We start from the raw sequence: 20,919 nt of genomic DNA on the forward strand, positions 1-20,919 counted from the left end.
GTATAGGACCCGTGCTACAGCACGACATTTTTAAGATTAAGTTTATAAAGAGGAGAATTCAATAAAATTGTTTTTGGCATAAAATATATGATACTTTTAAGTTAATGTTATAATATAGTAGATATAATATTAGCAATGAGGAAAAAAATAAAGTTTATTACTGTAAAAGTATAGTTGAAACTAAGTTAGTCTTGTTCAAACTATTAATAATAATACTATAATGTTAAATAATTAAGGGAAACTAATTTATGAAATTAAGTTAGATGTAAATTATAATTAAAAAGGCCTATTATCATTATAAAAAAAACGGTAGAACTAATATACTACGTGTTTAAAGAGACGATTTAAAAATCAAAGGGAAATCAATTTGTTTCTAACGTTAGAATTGTTAGTAATGAGATCTGCCAAATCAAATGGAAATCCATTTGTTTCCATATAGGATTGTTAATTATCAACGTCAAAATTTTTTTGGTTATACGTTAGAATGTTAGTAATAGATCTGACAATCAATGGAAAATCAATTTGTTTCCATATAGGATTGTTAATTAGAAAAGTCAAAGATTATTTATAAATAGTGGGCTCAACATAGAATGCGATTGTGGTGTTTTCAATCCATAAAGCAGGCCCATTAAAGTAGGGAGCACTTGGCGGGAAAATACTAAGAGAATTTTATTCTCTTAGTAGTAGGGGAGATTCTACTCATCTTTCCTTCTCCACGGGTGCGGGTAGACTAGACATGCCAAATTGACGCACCCCGAATAGTCCGATTTGTATCTGACTTGATGTTAGAACTCAGGCCCGGGCCTTGACGCGAACTCAAATTGAGGCAAACCCAATATAAATCGACTAGAAGTTTGTTTTTACATATTGATTACTAGATTTCATGCTCGTGCATTGCACGAGTAACCAAATAATGTTATATTTTAAAGTGAGCTTGTAAAAAAAGTCAATAGAATTTTATCAAATGCATTTAGAAAGCCTTTTAGTTATTAGGTGATAAATTGAGTAGTACTTCGTATTTTTTTTCCAACTTAGGAAAAACGGTCTTTAACTAATTTTTGGAGGTAATGTTTTTTCCGTGCCTTTATTTATATTTTTTATGACCCTTTTTTAATATTGATCGTGAGTCGTGACCTTAAGTGACTCTTTAATTTCGTACCTATTTACATGATAAACGTAAATATAGTGATGACCAACCGGAGATGGTGATAGGACCACCATCTCCGGCGACGGTTTGGAATGCCTTGTGTTGATTTTGATTAGGGAAAATGCACATGGTGCTCTTGAGGTTTACCATTTTGCACAAAATACCCAAATTTTTTATTCGAAAAACTTTAAGAGGTCATAACTCGTCTTTACGAGATTGGAATGTGACGAATTTTTTTTTTCAAATCGATCGTCTTTTCAAGAACTATGATTTGGGAAAAAAAATTGTCGTATTTGGATTCCGTGGCTAAGAGTTTTTGTATGTCAATTTTTTTTGGACCAAACAAACTTTGTGTAACACCCTCATCTACTACGAAGTCTTAACAAGACCTTCCCTAGTATATACGGGCATTACCATCTCGGTTGCCCAAAGTACAGTATATCATAACGTCAATAAAAGAACTATTTAAAGTTTATTACAAGTTTAACTCAACAAAAGAAAGATACAACTTATCAGCAACAACTATCGACTATGGTGACACTACTCCATGCCAAGACTCGGTGAAAGACTCGTCCCATCAATGTACCCAGATAAGCACCACATATCAATACCTGCTAAAACTGACTGCTCACCATAATGGATCACGAAAGACACATAACAAGAAAGAAAGACAAACAAAACCAAACAAGGTCAATAACTGAAGAAAACACACAACACAAGGTACAACATACACACAACCATCTCCAACTCCAATCATCTGACTAACCCGAAGGTAAAGTCCTGCCGAAATATCCATCGCAATAGAAATTCCACACTGCCAGTGGGGACCGCAGCCTTACCCCCTAAGCCCCCCTCACACCATAGAGCGAATAACCCATGTCCATTAATGTGCACATCCGATCCCCCATGTGACGGGAAACACAAGAGGGCGAATCAAGGGCGTGAAGCCATTCCCGATGATGACTCTACTCAGCCAGGGACGCACCTTGTACACAAACACGATAATACTATCACACAATCAACAATGTTACACACCACACAAAACAACTAATCAACAATACTGAGTAGGAAAACCTACCTTAATAATTAGCAGCCACACCGCATACATCCATACGAAGATAAGACAATCTCCATCAACACCTATCACAAACAGTAGGGAAAAACCCTATTACTAACAACCATAACAACAACGAAACCTAAGTATGATGATGATGACTTACATATGCTCGACATTCCAGCGACAAGACCGCTACCTGACTCAAGTCCCCATCCCCATGCGTCTCCAAGTGTAGAGGGTCTCAAATGGTTGAAGGTTGGTGAGGGAGAAGGTATATCGTCGATTAAGTTTAGGAAGAAAAGAAATGAAAACTGATTTGGGTTTACGACTCACGACTTATATACTTACGCTGAACTCGCCACACTCGATCGAGTATGGGACTTACTCGATCGAGTAACCTCTACTCGATCGAGTCACTAGAGTAGTCTACACTAGATCGGGTTTCCCACTTCCCAACAGCTACTATGACGCAAGGTCGTTTGTGTGAAAGGTTCCAAGGGTCTAACATGTGTCCAAGGTCAGTTAACGGGCAGTCAACAGGTCCCTAACGGGCGGGTATTACAGTCTCCCCTCCTTAAAAAGAACTTCATCCCCGAAGTTCAACTTATCGCCTCCCACAACCCGAAAGTGTAATCTAAGCCAAGATACTAATCATCATCATCCTCTCATGCGAACATACTATCAACCACAGCTTCATTCTGAGTCATCATCCACATGTTAACAATTAAGAAGGTACACAACCACAAACTATTACTTCCATTTTACCAAACGGATTTAACACCATATAACGTCATACATCATACCAATTCGACACAATCAACTTACTTATTCAACACACAATTAAACTATCAAATACTCCATGCTTAAATTACCGACTAAATTATTCAACAAGCGTGTATCATCCCTAGCGGAGTCGCCAAACTGTGGACATGGGCCACCCGCGCGTTAGTCTCAAGGCGGCGACACTTCTTCCACGGAGCCTTGGGTTGCCAAAGGACGTCATGGGCCGTTACCGATTAATGAGGCATTGAAACCGGTGAAATGTTGAATAAACATGCATTTGTGGAGTCGCCACCAATTTATTGTGGAAAAATTGGAAACCGTTCGAATACCTCGTGTCATGTCAAGACACGAAGTAGTGACATGAACACTAAGAACTCGTTACTCTTAGCATTATATGTCTAGAATTATTCTCGAAGATGCCAATGGACACGAATGTCCAGAAATAACTAGAGTAAGGGGTGAGGGTACGTATTAGTAAACTCTTTAATCGAACACCTAATCCCTCCCGCCTGGATAGCGGCCTCTACTAATGATTTAGGAAATCGTTCATATTTGATATGTCGTCGATGAAGATGCATGCAATGCAACAAACATAGATTAATCCTAGCATGTGAAATTAGACTATGCCGGTTAATACAATATTTAGCAAACAAATTGGTTGAAGCATGTGTTAGATTCAATTACACGTGAATGCCATACAATTAAATCATACATGATAATAAGGACGATAAATAAAATACCATAATTAAAATTACAAATATTATAAGATTTGTTTGATCTACGTCAAAAGCACGCTCAAAATGGGATTTGTGAATAAGAGAATAAAATAAAATAAAATTAGAAATTAAAGTACGAAAATACATCAGGTTAGAAGTGATAATACGGATAATAGTTGATTAAATACATAATTAGGAGCTACGTCAAGGCGAGAAAGAGTTCAGGGACACAAGTCAACCCAGAACAAGCACAACATTTGTTGCGTCCTCTGGAAGAGGCGCAGCAACCCCTGCGTCTGTTCTCCAGTTGGATTCTGGCTGTGAAGTCAGAACCGTGGATTGTTAATGTTGATTGGTAAGTTTAAGGTCGATTATTGATATTAGACTCAAATTGAAGTGTTTTAACAGATTACATACATCTGAAACCGTCATAAAACAAATTAAAGATGAGAATTTACAACGATTTACATAATCACGACGAACTCGTGTCGGAAATACAAAAGGATCGAAACTTTGAACTTGAAAACAGAATTGAATTTCATAAATTGAAATCAAATAAAGAAAAACATGTACAAAAGACGAATTTCGAAGAATCGATATGAACGAATCGAGCCTCTAAAATTCGGGTTTGAATAAGATGACGAAAACCCGCAAATATTGAATTATAAGGGATTTACGTCGAATTCTGCGTTATAATTTGAAAGGAATTAGTAAAATATGGTTATATACTGAAACGAACAAAAGAAACGAAAGAAATAAAAGAAAAACAGAAAATTGCAGAAGGTCGAGGAAGAAGTAGAAGAGCATGAGCATCGGCAGCTAGGGCTGAGCAAAATAAACCGAACCGAATTTTTAAACCGAAACCGAACCGATAACCGAATTAAGAAACCCGATAATTCGGTTTTTTCCGGTTCGGTGCCCGAACCGGTTTTTTTTGGGGGAAATCCGGTTCGGTTTCGGGTCCTAAAAAAGCAAAACCGGGTACCGGTTTTAAACCGGTTTACTTTTTTTTCCGGAAAAAAACAATAAGAAAACGACTTAAAATAAACAAAGATGTGTGATTTGGTTGAATTAATGGGATGCACGAAGGTTTAAGTAGGAATTTAAGAGTTAGGATGGAGAGGTGGGTTGAAAAGCGTCAATTTGGGGTAAAAAAAAGTTAAAACCGGTTTATAAATTCGGATCCGGGTAACCGTTTTTTTGGATCCGGTTTTTAAATTGCTAAAAAAACGGTTAACCGGTTTAAAACCGGGGCGGTTTTGGAACCTGTTTTTGAAAACCGGTAACCAAACCGGTTTTCAAATCCGGTTCGGTTAACCGGTTTTGCTCACCCCTAGCGGCAACCTCAGGAAGAGGCGCAGCTGCTGCTCCGTTTCTTCTCGACGTCAGATCTTTGCTGTTTTGTAAATACGGCTTTAAAAGATGGTTTTTAAGACGGTTTTGAACGTGCTTTTGATATAAACCTTACATTAGATGATACAAAATAAAAGTACAATAAAATAAAATAGGATTTTACACCCTCAGACTTACATGTTTAACGAAACGAGATTGACTAAAGTTATCGTTTAGGGATTGCTCGACTCGAATATGCGTGGAAAGTGCCCTTGTTAAAGGATTTTAAAGATTGATTAGATTGATTAAGTGGAATTGGTCAAATTGGTCGGTCTATGCAACGTGACTAGAACTCAGAATGATCTGAGCTTACGTGGTTGATAGGTAGCATTTTCGTCGGATTTTACCCCAACTTTTACTCTTATTCAACTCGATTTTGTGTGCGTTAAATGACTTAATAGCTCATTTATTTACTAATTTATAATAATTAGTTGCATTAGTTATATTAAATATTTAGTCGTATTGTTATTATAATATTAATATTATTACTATTACTTTATTAATATATTAAATATAATTTGTAGGCAAGGTGAAATAAGGAGACGGAAGCACAGGCCAAGTTGAGTGAAGACGGGATTTGAGGAAGGGTCAAGGCAAGAAAATAAAGCGAAGTCAACCATTGACTTATCATTTGACCTTCATCATCATCTGTCATCACCCAGTGCACCAAATTCACCATCCCCTACTGCTGCTTATACACGGCATCCCGTCATCAACCTTCATCATCATTCACCATCTTCATTTCACCAACTCCACCTGCCCCCACATTACTTAACCACCATTTTCAATCACCTCCACACATTAACAACCCACCATCGTCATTCATTTATCAACACCTCCCCTGCATCTCCACCATACTCGACCTTCATCGTCATCATTCGCATCACCTGACCTGCACACGAACACCCATCGTCCTCCACGACAAACCACAAATTCAGCAATTCACCAATTCGTCACCATTAATACATACCATCACCACCATCTTCATCACCATTAGTCATTTTCACTCACTTCCACCTCCATTAACAAACCCGCACCCGCAATAACGATTCCGAGCTCGGAATTCAACCTCAACATCAAACAGCCACCATCGTCTTCAACAACTCAAATCCTACCATCCCCTGCATCCCGTATTAGTATCATCCTCCGTCACCTGAACCAGCGACACCATCAACATCCCTTTCATCACCACTAAAATCGACATCACCATCAATTCAACAACCATTCATCTCTTTGCCGGTCAACCGGCAGCCAACTCCTCAACCGGCAGAACACACCCTTTTTTCCTCCTTTTTGTGAAGGCCTTGCTACCGGTATAGGCACCGGCAGCCGGCCAACCGACACGCAACACGCAATCCCCATCTCGTATTAATCCTTGCTCTTCTCTACCGGTGCCCCGACAGCAGCTCCACCGGCGTAACGCACACCCCATCCTATTTCTGCTCTTTCTTCAATGGCCTCGCTACCGGCGTAAAGCCCGGCCGCCGGTGGACCGGCAGGACACCCCTTGCTGCATTTTGAGTCCCGTTTTCCCCTTCCCCTTTTTGGTCTTTGTTTTTGTTGAAGATCCGTTTTTGTGTCACGGTGAGCATAGGAATTAGAGTTATTATTATTATTATTATTATTATTATTATTATTATTATTATTATTATTATTATTATTATTATTATTATTATTATTATTATTATTATTATTATTATTATTATTATTATTATTATTATTATTATTAATAATATTATTATTATTAGTGTCATTATTAGTAGTAGTAATTAGTATATTAGTAGAAGTAGTATAAAAAGACCAATAGACATTAGATAGACACTACCTTCAATTTAGAATAGAAAATATACACACCTTACATTAGATAGAAAATTAGAAATTAGAATAGAAAATTAGATTAGTCCATCATTCTCTCTCAATATTGTAGAACCCTAATATTTACTCTCTCATTTTCATTCAATAAAAAGTTGTAATCTTTCTTTAATTTTAGTTTAGTTCTTCCTTTGTTCATTCAAGTTCTTCATTTCTCATTAGTATACAATTAGTCATTTGGGTTGTATTTGGGAGACTAGAAGAAATTTATTCTTCCATTATTGTCCAAGCTTGTTCCTTTCCTCTTAGTTGGTACAATTTCATCTCTTATTTACATCTTATTTTTATTTGTTTACATTTCTTATGTTGTTTAATCATTATTCATCTAAAGTAGTAATCTTTATCATGTTTACAATGTTTACTTGTGTTTTGTTGCAATTTGTTGTTGATTTCTCACCCATGAACATGAGTGAGTAGTCTTATCTAAGGTCATAGGGGGAATTTGGGTAATTAAGGGGATGAATTTGGGTTGTTAACCTTTTGAATTGGGTGGTTATGTGGTTTCTACTCTTAATGCATTTGAAGTGTTTGTGGAAATGTCTCAATGAAAATTGGACATTTCATTAACATGTTTGGCTTACCTTGGTGCATTGTGCTATTAGATAGTTTTAGAAGTGTTTATCGATGAGTTTTAATGAAAGTTAGAACATATCTTTGATGCATTCGATCCGTCTTGGTGCTCATGCTATTGGGTAGTCTTTATGCTTTATTTGTAGCTAGTTCATCTCGATCAAGTGAAAACTTATTGAGGAGCTTAAGGTGACTAAGAAATTAGTCTTAAACTGTTGACCACTATTATTATCCTTTTCTTGTTAGACCTTGTTTCTCCCCCTAATTGCCCTTTGTGAACCCAAAGACCTTAGCCTTCCCTTATTAATTAAAAACAATTCCATTTAGTTTAAATTTTATACCTTGTTGCATCTTACTTTATAATTAATCAATCTTATTTTGTTTGACTAAACTAAAGACTTAAACAAACCAAGTATCTAACCCCCGCCATCTTTGTGTTCGACACCCGAATAAATACTACTTTTATTTGGTTCTTTATAAATAGTTTTTGGTACCGGAAGTGATGACAAAACCCGGTCATCAGTGGTCGATTGATCAAACACGTAGGGGTCGAAAGAAAAAGCGTAGTCTAGAATACAAAGAGAGAGAAAGAAGGGGCGGAACACCCACGTGCCAAATACGGAGACCGGAGGTCTCTATTTATACTAAACACACGAAGGAGTTTAGGAATGACACGGATACGGAAACAAATCACGGAAATATTCTGGAAAGCGTGGAAAGAGGGCCGGGGAAGAGGCGCAGCAGCTACTGCGACCCTTGGAAGAGGCGCAGCACCTGCTGCGTCATTTCCCCAGAGTTTTCCTCCTCAGCAAGAAAGGATTTCCGCGTTTTTTATGGAATTTCGGTAGATATACACTTCTTTATTGCGTGAAACACAATATACAGAAGATATTTCCTTAAAAATATTAAACTTAATTAGGAATAAACATCGAGAGAATTCTAGAACATTCCGACTCGGCATTTAAACGGTTTTTAGAAAATGAAGCGGTTTTTTACCCAGACTCCAAATGACTCTAATTACTATCAAAACGACCGTATCGGCGCGTAGATGACGACCATGAGGTTGACTCGAGTGTTTGAGCTATCACTTGTCGATGAACTTACGAACTGTCATAAAATCGTTCCGCGTATCAAACATGCGGCCCAATTATTACTGGGTAGTTGGCAGGAGGTGCAGAAATGAGGTATCTACATCTTGGTTTATATAGACCAAGCCTTAAAATCTTGACCCTTGATTACAAACTACATCTAAGGGCCATAAAAGGAACTGTTATTGCCCAAGAAAACCGGCAGCCAAGACCCTATAAGGCCTTATACAAACTGAAAATGAAAAGGACATAAAGTAATAGAAAGATTAAGTAAACTAATAGTCAACCCTCCTTTGTTTGCTTGCTCAACTCCTTATTTATGTAATGTGGACTAGTTTGGTTGCTTCATAAACTGTGTGGGTCTCTTAGCTTCCAAAAGTCCTTTGATCTTTGTTGGATCAAAATAGGAAAGGTTGAAAGCAATGTTTAGCACATACTCCAAAACTGAGGACCATGTGTACCTTTGTAAAGATTCTTCAATTAATTTTGAAGGGTAACTCTTTGATGTAAAAGTTCTACACAAAAATGTCCCAAATTCACCCAAGATGTGAAATAGGACGGTTGGAACCATGGCTTCTTAGACGGATTTGGAGTTAGACCTCAAATTGTGACGAGATCCAAAACCGGGTGAATTTGAAGCTTCCTTAAGCTGCTTCTCTTCAGAGGGTAGACGAGAATAAAGAAGAGCGCTCTTATTTTCACGGGGTCTTTCAACTGAGCCGCGGGATTTCAGAATGGTATGGCTATGCTACCCTTTCATCCTCCATTTGCTCATAAATGTGATGAAGCTGTAACGGATCAAATATTATTGAAGAACACCCAAAAAGAATTTTTTATAAGTATCTATAGTAGGCAATAAGTTACCATGGCATAGTTGGAAAAAGTGTATAGTTATTATTGAAGAACACCCAAAAAGAAATTTTTATAAGTATCTATAGTAGGCAATAAGTTACCATGGCATAGATGGAAAAAGTGTATAGTTTTGTCTGGAGTAATGAGTTCGATTCCTGGTAGATACATGATATAAGGTTCGAACCCATAACCTTCAAATGTCTTACCAAGTTCTAAACCATTGAAACACTTACCTTTGTTGTCAAATTAAGTACAAAAGCGTATTATATTCTATAAAAAATATATTATTTTTACATAAATTTAGAAGGTAAAGTATTTTAGAGAAAACGTTATTTTTGAAAAAAGATATCTATAGGACCAATTTTTTCATTCTTTGACTTATATAATAACTACTTTAGGGAAAAAAACACGACATACTGGTAACATAGCAGAATGAAATAATTATACATCTTAGCTGATATTGGTAGGGGACAAAGGACAGTGTATAATATGTTATTCATCAATTATAAGAGAAATGCTATTCAGCAAACACGATTGATCAACTGACTTTGATTAACTTAAACTGCTAATCATAATGAAATAATTATACATTAGATAAATAAATGAACATCGACTTGGTGAAGATAAATGTAAGCTTTTATTGTTAGTGTAGAGTTGTTTAATTTTTGGAACAAAATTAGAGTTGCAAATAATGAAAATGGAACACAATATTTGGCAAGAGTAGTACTCCGTATATTTGTATTCACTAGTTTGTGGTCCGCACCCTACCGGGCGCGGTATTCTATTTGTTTTCGAAATTGTTTCATGCCTTCCAATTTAGCCTAACTATTTTTCCATACATGTAAGTGGCTTAAATGTTGTATATAACAGATTCCGGTTGTAATTAATTTGCTCATGTTTCGACAAGAAGAACAAACCAAATTCATATAGTTACATAACACGTGAACACAACTATGAAAATATGAGTAACATAAAGATAGTTTTGAAACGTTATGCCATGCCAGTGACATAGTGAGCAATCATAGGAATGGGTAGTGTTCGAACCCGTGCTTGTGTCAAATTTTAAAAAGCACTAACCCACCAACTTTCTGTAAATACGGCCTTTACCTTCTCTCAATCTCTCCTTTTCAATCTTTTTCAATGACTACCTCTGGTGTCTCCTTCCCAAATCCTCAATCACGAACCAAACTCACTTTTCATCCTTATCAATTTCACTGCTTGGACTAATTTTCCCCTCAAACATATCAGTTATGGAAAACACAAGTTGGTGACACCCTCCACGGTTTCGATCTGCTTAAGTTTGTCAATGGCTCTCATCCTCTCCCTGCTGAAACCATCACTGCCAATCCAGCCCACTTTACCTGGAAGCGCCAGAATAGTCTCATCAAAGGGGCTCTCCTCGACACTCCCCATCCCTCCCTTATCCCTCTTGTTCTCAAGGATACTTCATCTCGTTATGTATGGATTATCCTTGAGAAAATATATGTTAACCCCTCTAGGGGTTATCTCCTTCAAATCAAGAACCGTCTTGATAGCATTTGCAAAACCGATCAATTTGTGACCGAATACATATAAGCTATCAATACGTGTGTGACTGAGCTTGCTGTTCTTGAAAAGACGATGGATGCTGAAGATGTTGTGGAAAAGGTCCTCCGTGGCCTGGACTACAAACTCTACCAGTATGTCATTGAAGCCGTGAGCACCCGGGACACCCTGATCTCTTTTGAAACTCTCCATGGAAATCTTATCAACCATAAACTGAACCTTGGCCATGTCTCCTCTTCGTGCTCTTTGCTCTGACTTCCTGCCACTGTCCACGCAGCCTCATATCGCTTCTCCTATACTCGTCCTTCTGCTTCCAAAGCCCCACCTTTCCTCCATACCCCACCCACCCCATCTGCTGACCCTTTTAAGGACACTTGCCAGTGATGTCAATATCAAGGATACTGTCTCTCTAATTGTGAGGACTTCAAAAAGAAGTTCCCTCACATCATCTTTTCCAAATCACCACCACGACCCCGTACTTCCTACCCTCATACTCACACCGCTACTACCACCCCCTCCACCACCCACGCTACTTATCTCCTTGACAGTGGGGCAACCCACCACATCATCAACGACCTTTCCACTCTCTCCCTTCACAACCCGTATGATGTGCGGATGAGCTGATCATAGATGATGGCTCCTCCTTGCCTATCTCGCACATAGATTATTTCTCAATATTTCTTGCTCCTTCTACTGCTCTGATACCATGAAGGAATTGATATTATTGAATTGGACGATTTACAAAGAGCACAAATGTTTACATTTATACAAGCATGAAAATCTAAGCCCTTATAGAGCGAGACAACTATATATCTACCTAAAATAAGGAAATACAATATGAACATAATAACAAAAAGATACAAAATGATAGTGGTACAAAAAGGATAATACAAAGATATGAGAAAATATCTACAATAATAACTAATTGATATCTTTAACACTTTCGACTCTTCCAACACCATCATTGTTGTAACTCGGGCTCGTGTCAATGCCTGCAAGCCAATAAGATTAAAAAAAAATTCAAGTGAAGTATAAGAAATTCACCCTTAAATATTAATATAGCAGTTCAATTTGCAATAATGTTCGAAAGCGATTTTCCCTTAAAAAAAAACTATATAGAAGAATACCAAAAATTGATACAATTATAAATAGTTAAAAATGCATTTTAAAATAAAAAGGTAAGTAAATGAACGACACTAAAAAAGTAATCGTCTTAAGTAAGATTAACTAATAATCTAAAAGATGTTATTACTCTTCCTGTCGTGGTTCCCGCCAAATTTTCCTTCCAACACTCCTTTCATTTTGCCCCAAATCTACACCATTTTCCCTCCAAATTGGTTGTCGTGGTTCGTGTTGCGTTGATTAGTTTAATTTTAACATTTGAGTTTAAATGCCGTTGGATATTGAAAAACGTCTATTTAGCATATTATGTAGCATAGTAACTCCTAAAGACAATACATTTTGCTAAGATAATAAGATTTAACATAAATTTCACCCTACATTCATAAATGAGAATATTTAAGGTAAACCAAACATAAGCTCCTTAGTGACAAAGTGCACCCTGTGAAATATGTAAGGAACATAGGTTGTTCTTCTCTCAGATAAAGGCATGAAATGAGAACTTTGTAGATAAACTACAATACAAAAGATAAACTACATTTCCATAAGAATTACATATTAGCAGGGAAGGTGTATTTTCCTACATACGCAAACGCAAGTCATTTGGATTTTTCTTGTATTTATTTTAATTTTTCATTTTAATCATTTATTTTCCTATTATTACTCCCACTCCTCCTCTTTCTCCTCATACTATTCGCCTTCCCTCATTACCCCTTCATACTCCCCTTTTTCCCTAATTCCTTTCCCTCTCCTTGTTCATCCTCTTTCTCTCTCTATTTTCTCTACAACGTCCCCGCGTCTTCAACCACCTCCATTCCTCCTCTATAAGTTCCTCTATGCTTCTTCCAAAAAATGACATCGTGATAAAGATTGCATTCTCTCTATACATTAATGAAAAGGTAATTCAATAAATTTAGTAAATATAACTTCCACCCATTCATCTCCCTCTCCTCTCCCTTATTATCTTCCTCTTTATCTCTCTGATGACCTCGCTTCTCAACCACCTTCATCTCCCCTTATTCATCCTCGTGATCCTCCTCCTTCCATTTCCCCTTCCTCCTCCCATACCTTTTCTCTATCCCCTCTCGTCATCTTACATATCTTTCATTTCCTCTCATAATACGCCTCCTCCCATTTATCCTTGATTTATTCATCCTTTTCCCAGCCTCTTTCTCTTCCTTATTCTTTCATTTTCCCTTTCCTCTTATCGCTCGTGTCATTTCCCTTTTCCTTACCTCGTTTTCTCACTCATTCTCTATATCTTTTCCTTTTGTAACGTTTGGGGTGTTCAAACATTACCTCACGTCAACTTAACTGGAAAAAAGTATCTTACAATTTAAAATTGTAACTCAATGAAAATAGAAAACCATCTTACAATCTAAAAATAGGGAAAATATCGCCTTTGCAAGCTTATATACCATGTATTTTCCCTTGAGCAAAAAACATTCTTATCTTCTTATTTAAAGATAGTTAGGCAATAATCATAAAAAGAATTGATAACATAGAATTGTTATTCAAAAATAGAGGCTTAAGAGATCAGTCTCGCTCATGTAAAGTGAATATGTCTTGTTAATTTCATCTAGGATTCTCTGTATAAAACGCATAAAAATACATCTTACAATTCATGTATAGCTTAATATTAATTTAGATTAATAGCGTCAATGTTCTATTACCTGCTAGCTTATACACTCGGGGAAGTATAGTATAAATTTATTTTATTCATATAAAACTCAGGCTGGCATAAACCGAGCCCTTTAAGATTCATACTTACAAGTAAATTTACTTTCGTGTTTTTTATTTTTTTTAGGAAAAGAACTTACAAATTTAATTTAGCGATCAATATAATTAAGATATTACCAATGTGTAAATTTGGAACAACATTCCCTACAATAGGCTAAAAAGGGGCTCCGAAAAATAAACGCTGATAAGTAATTAAGTGTAATTTTAGTTGCGTTTTACCCTATATTTAAGTGTGTACTCGATTCGATTTTGTGCGCTTTAATTGATTAATAGCTCATTTTATATGTTTAGTTAGTAATTAGTAATTTAATTATAATTATTACGAATAAATATTATTTGTCAGGATTTCAGGAATGCTTTCGTTGTTTTATTTTGTAGGTAAGAAATGGAGCGAAATAAGTCGAGTTGAGAGAGTCAAAGCGAAAGAAATGAGATACTCCGTAGATCACGATGAGAACAAATATGACTTAAGGGGACTCTTACCCATATCTGTAATTCCAAATGATAGTGAGTATAAACCCAATGCTCAAATAAGAGGTCAACATGAGGAAACCAAACAATACAGGGTAACGGAAAACAACAAAGCATAGTGACTTAAGGGGGCTCTTACGTTCTGCAAATAGAGCCATTACCCTAGTGACTTAAGAGCAGCATTACCCTAGTGACTTAAGAGCAGCATTACTGAAGCAGGAGCAATAAGGTAGGGGTCGTTGATTTTCCATGTCACTATGTTGGCCTTGACACAGACCAAACAATCGGCACAATTAGAATGCAATATGGGACATTAACCTTCAGCTTATAGGGCTATTTTCAAAGCTTTGTATACCACGTTCTACTCATTCAATATCAGTGGTTCTTATATGGTTGGAAAGTCGATAATGTTAGCTAATTATGAGCTTTGGAATTGGGCCAAAAGCTATTGTAGTTTGAGGTAAATGCAATTTCCAAATAAGCCGAGCAAATCTGAAATGCTCCAACAGTTTCAGAAATTCAGGCCTCAGTTCAATTGCTCATATCTTGAGTTTTACTTGGCCAAATTTTATGTTCTTTATATGTATAAAATCTTGAGAATGTCATCTTACTCATGGATTTGGAATGTTCAAGTTTCAGCAAGTGGATTTTGCCTAGTAAGCCCTCAAAGGCTGGCAAGATGCCATGTCTCAATTGTAGCAAATCAGACCTGTCAGTACTAAAATGCTCATAGCTCCCAAACCAGCCATCATCTATGGGTAATTCTTCTTGGAGGTGAAAGCTAACATCTGTAGCTTTGAAATGGTATAGGTTTGCCATGTTAACTCGAAGGGGTCAGGAAATTATGAGGCCTGCAAATTGACAACAGCTACTGAAACGCTACAACATAGTTCAGCAAAGACCTGATGGCCTTCAAGCCTTCATATCTTGACTTCTAGGCCATATTTATAGGTGATTCTTGTAGTGGGTGTTAGCTAACACCTGTAGCTATGAAATGGTATATCTTGGGCCTTTCAATTCGAAGGTATCATATATTTATAGGCGCTGCAAGTAGATACTGAAGCTGACAATGCTGCTGAATCAAACCCCTTGTGCTCAGGTCATCAAAAGGTATTATTGTCATCATATCCAGCCTCCAAAATCTGTGAAATGGTGTCATATGACCTTATACTGATACCCATACTTGAGAATGTGAAAAAAATGGATGAAGCATTCAGAATTGAGTTAAGTAATCAGAAAAGAAAAGGAATGCACTAACTCCCTCATGTGGTCGTCTTTTGTCTTCTTCCTGAATCTGATTGTCAGCAGCTAAAGCTCAGAATTGGGACCATTATAAGCCTAATATTAGTTGCATTTTAAGAGTTAAAGATACTAAAGGAATAATCAAAACTGCAGAAACAGTTTCAAGATCGCTTGTTTGAGGCTTTGAGCATAAACAAAACTATTCCAAATAAATAAACCTACACAACGCTCTAATAGGTAATATGATAGATGGCCTCCTGCAAAACCAACCGCCATAAATCTCCATCCATCTCCATAAGCATGGCATTACAGTGAAACTTTATGGTTGTATATAACCCATACAATGTATATAACCCATACAATCAAAACACTTAATCACAATCTAACAACTTCTGCTTAACATTGAAAAGAAATGTCTAAGCAGACGAGCTTACATTGTTTTGAGAAGTAGATGTTTTTGGAGCCAAATGTCGTGTCTCCAGCAGCGCCTTGCTTTCTTGCACAACTCTACCCGCAATCCCAGGCTACGAAGGACCATAAAAAGAAAAGTGTCATACCCTTCATCATCTTTTCCATAACGATACTTACTCGGACCAACACGTAGCCAGAGTACTCACTTTTGAAAAAGCATAAACATACACACAATCAACAGTAATGCTACCTGACTACAATATGGACACGCAGAAACCGCCAAAAGCACAGCTAAGGACAAATTTCCAGCTAAACAATTTTAAAACAGTCAGATTAGAGAGGAATTCGACTGATCACTGAATAGCTTAACTGCGAACAATTTTAAAACAGTCAGATTAGAGAAGACACCGACTTATCACTGAATAGCTTACCCGTGAATTTCCGGGGAAAATGAACCATCTTTATTGACTAAAGCACCGGTGTATTCTCCAGTAGAAACCCATTTTTAGATGTAGAAATTGTTGGATATAGAGATTGTTGGATGATCATCCTTGAAGATATAGTAAATGAACTTCTAATGGTAAGAAATTAGGCCAAGTTAGAAGCAATTGAGAATCACGCTGAACAATTGAGAGAAAATGGATGGGAATTAGCTGAAAGGCTTTGATCAGATCATAAGAAAGGCAATTTGGGAAGGAACGGTCACGATGGAGCACAATACTATCCAATAAGGAGACTGGCTGAGATGAAGCTTGAGGAAAGTGAAAAGAGCAATGAGTGATCATGATCCTGCAAAATACTATTGTGTTGTGTAGAGAACACTATTCATAAGAGCCCAAAAGGTGAAGTTGTTGCATTTTAGTAGTTAAGGATTCGTGTGTTATTTACAGATTGATGTTATGTACAGTTAGTTGTACTATACTAATCTAGTTGCTAAGAATGTTGGGACTTTGTACCACCGATGTAGGATAACAAGGAAGTGAAAATGTCCATTCTTATGTTTTCAGTCTCTTTTAAAAACCACTCTCAAGTATTCTTCTCGTCGCTTTTGTTTGATTCCCTGATTGTTTTCATTAGATCAGTACACTAGAAGGCAGAGAGATTATGTTTTTATGTTGGTTACGGATTCGAAAGATACAGCCTAGTTCGTTAATAATAAACTCTGAAGAGTTTAGGATCCCGAAGTACCTAAGAGGGGGAGGGGGTGAATTAGGTACCTTTTAAAATTTTAACTTAACTTAATTGATTTAAGTTAGTTAAATGAAATGATATCTCAAATACCTAACACAACCTCTTTTAAATGGAGATTAAAAGAAGTGTCGTTGGTTATGATGAAGGCAACACAGTAATTTGTAACTTGTTGTCTTTGTATAAATCGTAAACAATAGACCAACGTGACAAAGATAGTAGTAGATCGTTGTGAAGATAATAAAAACGACAAACTAAGAATTGCAGCGGAAATAAATAAACGAAATAAGATCAACACAATCAGTTTTGAATTGGTTCGGCCTACACTCTATAGGCCTACGTCCAATCTACTTCTCATTAATAATTTGATAATGTAATTAACTCTAACTACAATTATTCTATTACAATGAGATCCCCACAATCTACTCCGATTGTGCTATTCAAGAAACTACTCCGTTTCTAAAGCTCATCTAATTCTCAAGTAGTTACAAGATCAAATGTCTCTAATTTGTTCACTTAAGAACGGGAGAGACTCAATGTCGATCTAACTAAGAGAAAGAAGATATTGAGCTATGTCATACTTAGATGAATAAACCAATTTGAGACTCATAAGAAATAAGAAAAATTTGCAACTAAAAGATTTTAGACACTTGAAAATATTAAGAGCTTTTGCAAATGTTTTTCTATCTCTTTCTCAGATTTTGACAAAGTGAAAAGTGCGTACATTCTCAAGGAATGAAGCACTCCTTTTATAGAGAAAAAAGGAGGAGTCTTTTAATATAAAAAAATCAAGTTTGAAAGTCAATCCAAAGACAAGTAGTATGTGACAAAACATTTCAGTTGGAGTTTTCTTTCTTGCACCAAAATGGTTAATCTGAAAACCATCTTTTGAAAAGATAAGTTTCCTTTCCTAGCCAAGAGTCACACATGTGACTTGGACAAGAAAGGAAGGTTGTAAAAGTGCTTTCAAAAAAATCAACCTTAAAACATTTAACCAATTTGGGCAAAGCTTACATGATACCAACTAAACCAACTGTTCAGAATAGTTGGTTGGAATTTTTCACAAACTTGTTTAACAATTTAAAAGACATCTTTGGGAAAGCATGGTTTTATTAAATCAGAACAAACAATGTGGGCGACATCGTTGCCTTGGCATAGCAAACTCAATATTTTCTATCTCAATTCTAATGACCCAAATTAAATACAAGGCGGTCTTCATCCAATGCTTCAATCGTCTTGAATCAACAAGTCGACAATTCCTATTAAGTAAACTTAAGAGAAAACGTTAGTAACATTTGGTTTGTCATCATCAACGCAATAAGCTCAACAAACTCCAAATTAAAATTCTAACTCGTCTATTATCTGCTCCGCTCTGCTCATCTAAGTATTCTATGATCGACGATCAATTCAATTTAAGACTCGGTTTTTGAGAATTAGTTTTTCCCATTTCCGCCGATTTGAGAAGAAATTTGACCAAATATAGTTCGCAGCAAACAAGACGATGAGAAAAATAGCAAGATTGAAAAATGAAGACATAAAACTAAACAAATACGTTAGGGCGAGACCAGATTAACTAAAGGACAAGCGAATAATTATTGAATCCATCAAACTAAACAAATAAAATACCAATGTTTCTATAAAGTAAGTAAAACCATATTCCCAAGTTGTTTCTCATAACAACTTCATCTGTTTTTGTGGGCTTAAACAGTCGTCCCTTAGGTTGCTAATCTGCTTCCTTTTGCTACTAAACTTTGAGTTGATATGAGGCTTCTTTAATGGTATAATTTTTGGTACGCAAGTCACCACCGTACGTAATTTAGACCCATCTCTTGGTAAGCCTTCCATTTTAGAACTTACAAAAGTATGTTGTAGGACATCATAAATAGTAAAACTTACATCGCCATTGACAAACGTAACTTTAAATTCTTCTTCCAAATAAGCAACGGGTCGAACATAACCCATATTCCAGTAATTTGTACTCTGAAAATGGACTAGTTTTGTCCATGATTCCTTCACATTGTACTCCTTCATTATCCACAAATTATAATAACCTTTGTTCCTTGATGCATAATACAGATATGACCCTAGAGCACCAATTTCCTCGTAGTCGACTGTATAGCTATTCTGATGTCTGATAGCAGGGGTTGGAACTGGAACAAAACTAATTTTTTCGCTTGTGAGATCGAATTTTAAAATGGTTTTAATAAGTGTGGATTGATTCGGATTTTTCTCAACGACAATCCAATGTAATGAATTATTAACACAAGTGTTAAAATCACATCTATTATTATAAGAATTATTATTTCTTATAAAATGGTAGTTGCTCGGAAGTCCTTCAATTTGTTTCCATGATGCACTTTTTAAGCTATAAACCATAAAAGTGGAATGAGCATAGCGTTGCATAAAGGTTACAATTCTCACAACTTTATAATCATCAGACTTGTCATCATAACCAAACCCTAAATAACGGGCGCGTACCTTAGGCCAATCTTTGTAGATGTCGAATGACTTTGGACCGGGGAGCATTTGGTACGATAAAGTCGATGGGTTACCCAAAAGAATACTGTTTAGCATACTATCAAATATGCAAAGCAACCCATTGCATGAGGTTATACGATAGCACCTTTGATCTAAATTTGGAAGGAAGTCTAGTTTTAGGGTTTCACCACTATTTCGTATACCCACCATGTAAAGTGAGGTCTTCCATACGATCACCATATGATTGCTTTGTTTAGCCGACGATGATCGGTTAAATTCCCGGATGAAATCAGGATCATTGATTAGGGCATACCATGATTTGCATACACACATTAAGCAATGTAGAATTTTGATTGGTAAATAAAGGAAAATTTGAGTGAGAATATCTCTTGAGAGTTCATTGCAATCGTAAACCATTTTGATATATATTTTTTTTTCTTACGTTAAACCTTAGCTGGTTATTGGAAGTGACCTAAACTAAATACATCATCTTGTGTTAATATAGTACTCTATACTTGTTTAGGAGTTTGTTATGATAATCAAATATTATCTTTAATTTTGTTAAGTATATTATATATATATTGGAGTATATATAATCCTTATCATAAAACAGTTGAGGTAGAATATTAAATTGTTTCGGTTATGGAATTTTTTTGAAGTGGTTAAAAGATTTTGTTAGTCTGGCCTACCAAATTACGTTCATACCTACATCGATTTTTTTTTTTCAACGAAACGCGTATTTAGTCGCATTATTGGATACCTACGTCTTAACCACTCTAGACTAAGAAATTTTTGGTACATACATCGATTATATTAAGTTAGAAGTTTTGTGACTTAATATTCGGACCAGGGTTGATGATATGTAACAAGAGATACCCCCTTCATCCAATCATTTGTTTACTTTTAGATAAAATATTACTATTATAAAGAATAAAAAGTAAACAAATGAATGGGAGGGGTGTATTATACTTGGTATTTTATTCATATGTTTGATGGAAGTTCTCCATTAAGTATAATAATGTTTAGGCCAGTAAAAAGTAAGGAGAGGTTAAGATTGACAAGGCTGGTGACTGAAGGATATCGTCAAGGTAGTACAAGGCAAAAATTAAATCATACTTATTCCTCTTCTGTGGCGACAGTGGCGGAGTCAGGATTTAAATTTAGGGGGCGAAAATTTTAGGGGAGGCGAACGACTAATTTCATAAGGTACACTCGAAAAAAATTCGAAAAATTTAACTAAAAACTTCG

General features: G+C 36.2%; 1 protein-coding gene across 1 annotated transcript; it reads right to left on the bottom strand.

Annotated features, from left to right (window-relative positions):
- Positions 1-18,864: 18,864 nt before the first annotated feature.
- Positions 18,865-20,004, bottom strand: LOC141649588 (F-box protein CPR1-like). Its single transcript, XM_074458274.1, has one exon. The coding sequence runs from the start codon at positions 20,002-20,004 to the stop codon at positions 18,865-18,867; it is 1,140 nt and encodes a 379-aa protein (XP_074314375.1).
- Positions 20,005-20,919: the final 915 nt, after the last annotated feature.

This window comes from Silene latifolia, chromosome 3 (genome assembly GCF_048544455.1).
Source record: "Silene latifolia isolate original U9 population chromosome 3, ASM4854445v1, whole genome shotgun sequence".
NCBI classification, from domain to species: Eukaryota; Viridiplantae; Streptophyta; class Magnoliopsida; order Caryophyllales; family Caryophyllaceae; genus Silene; species Silene latifolia.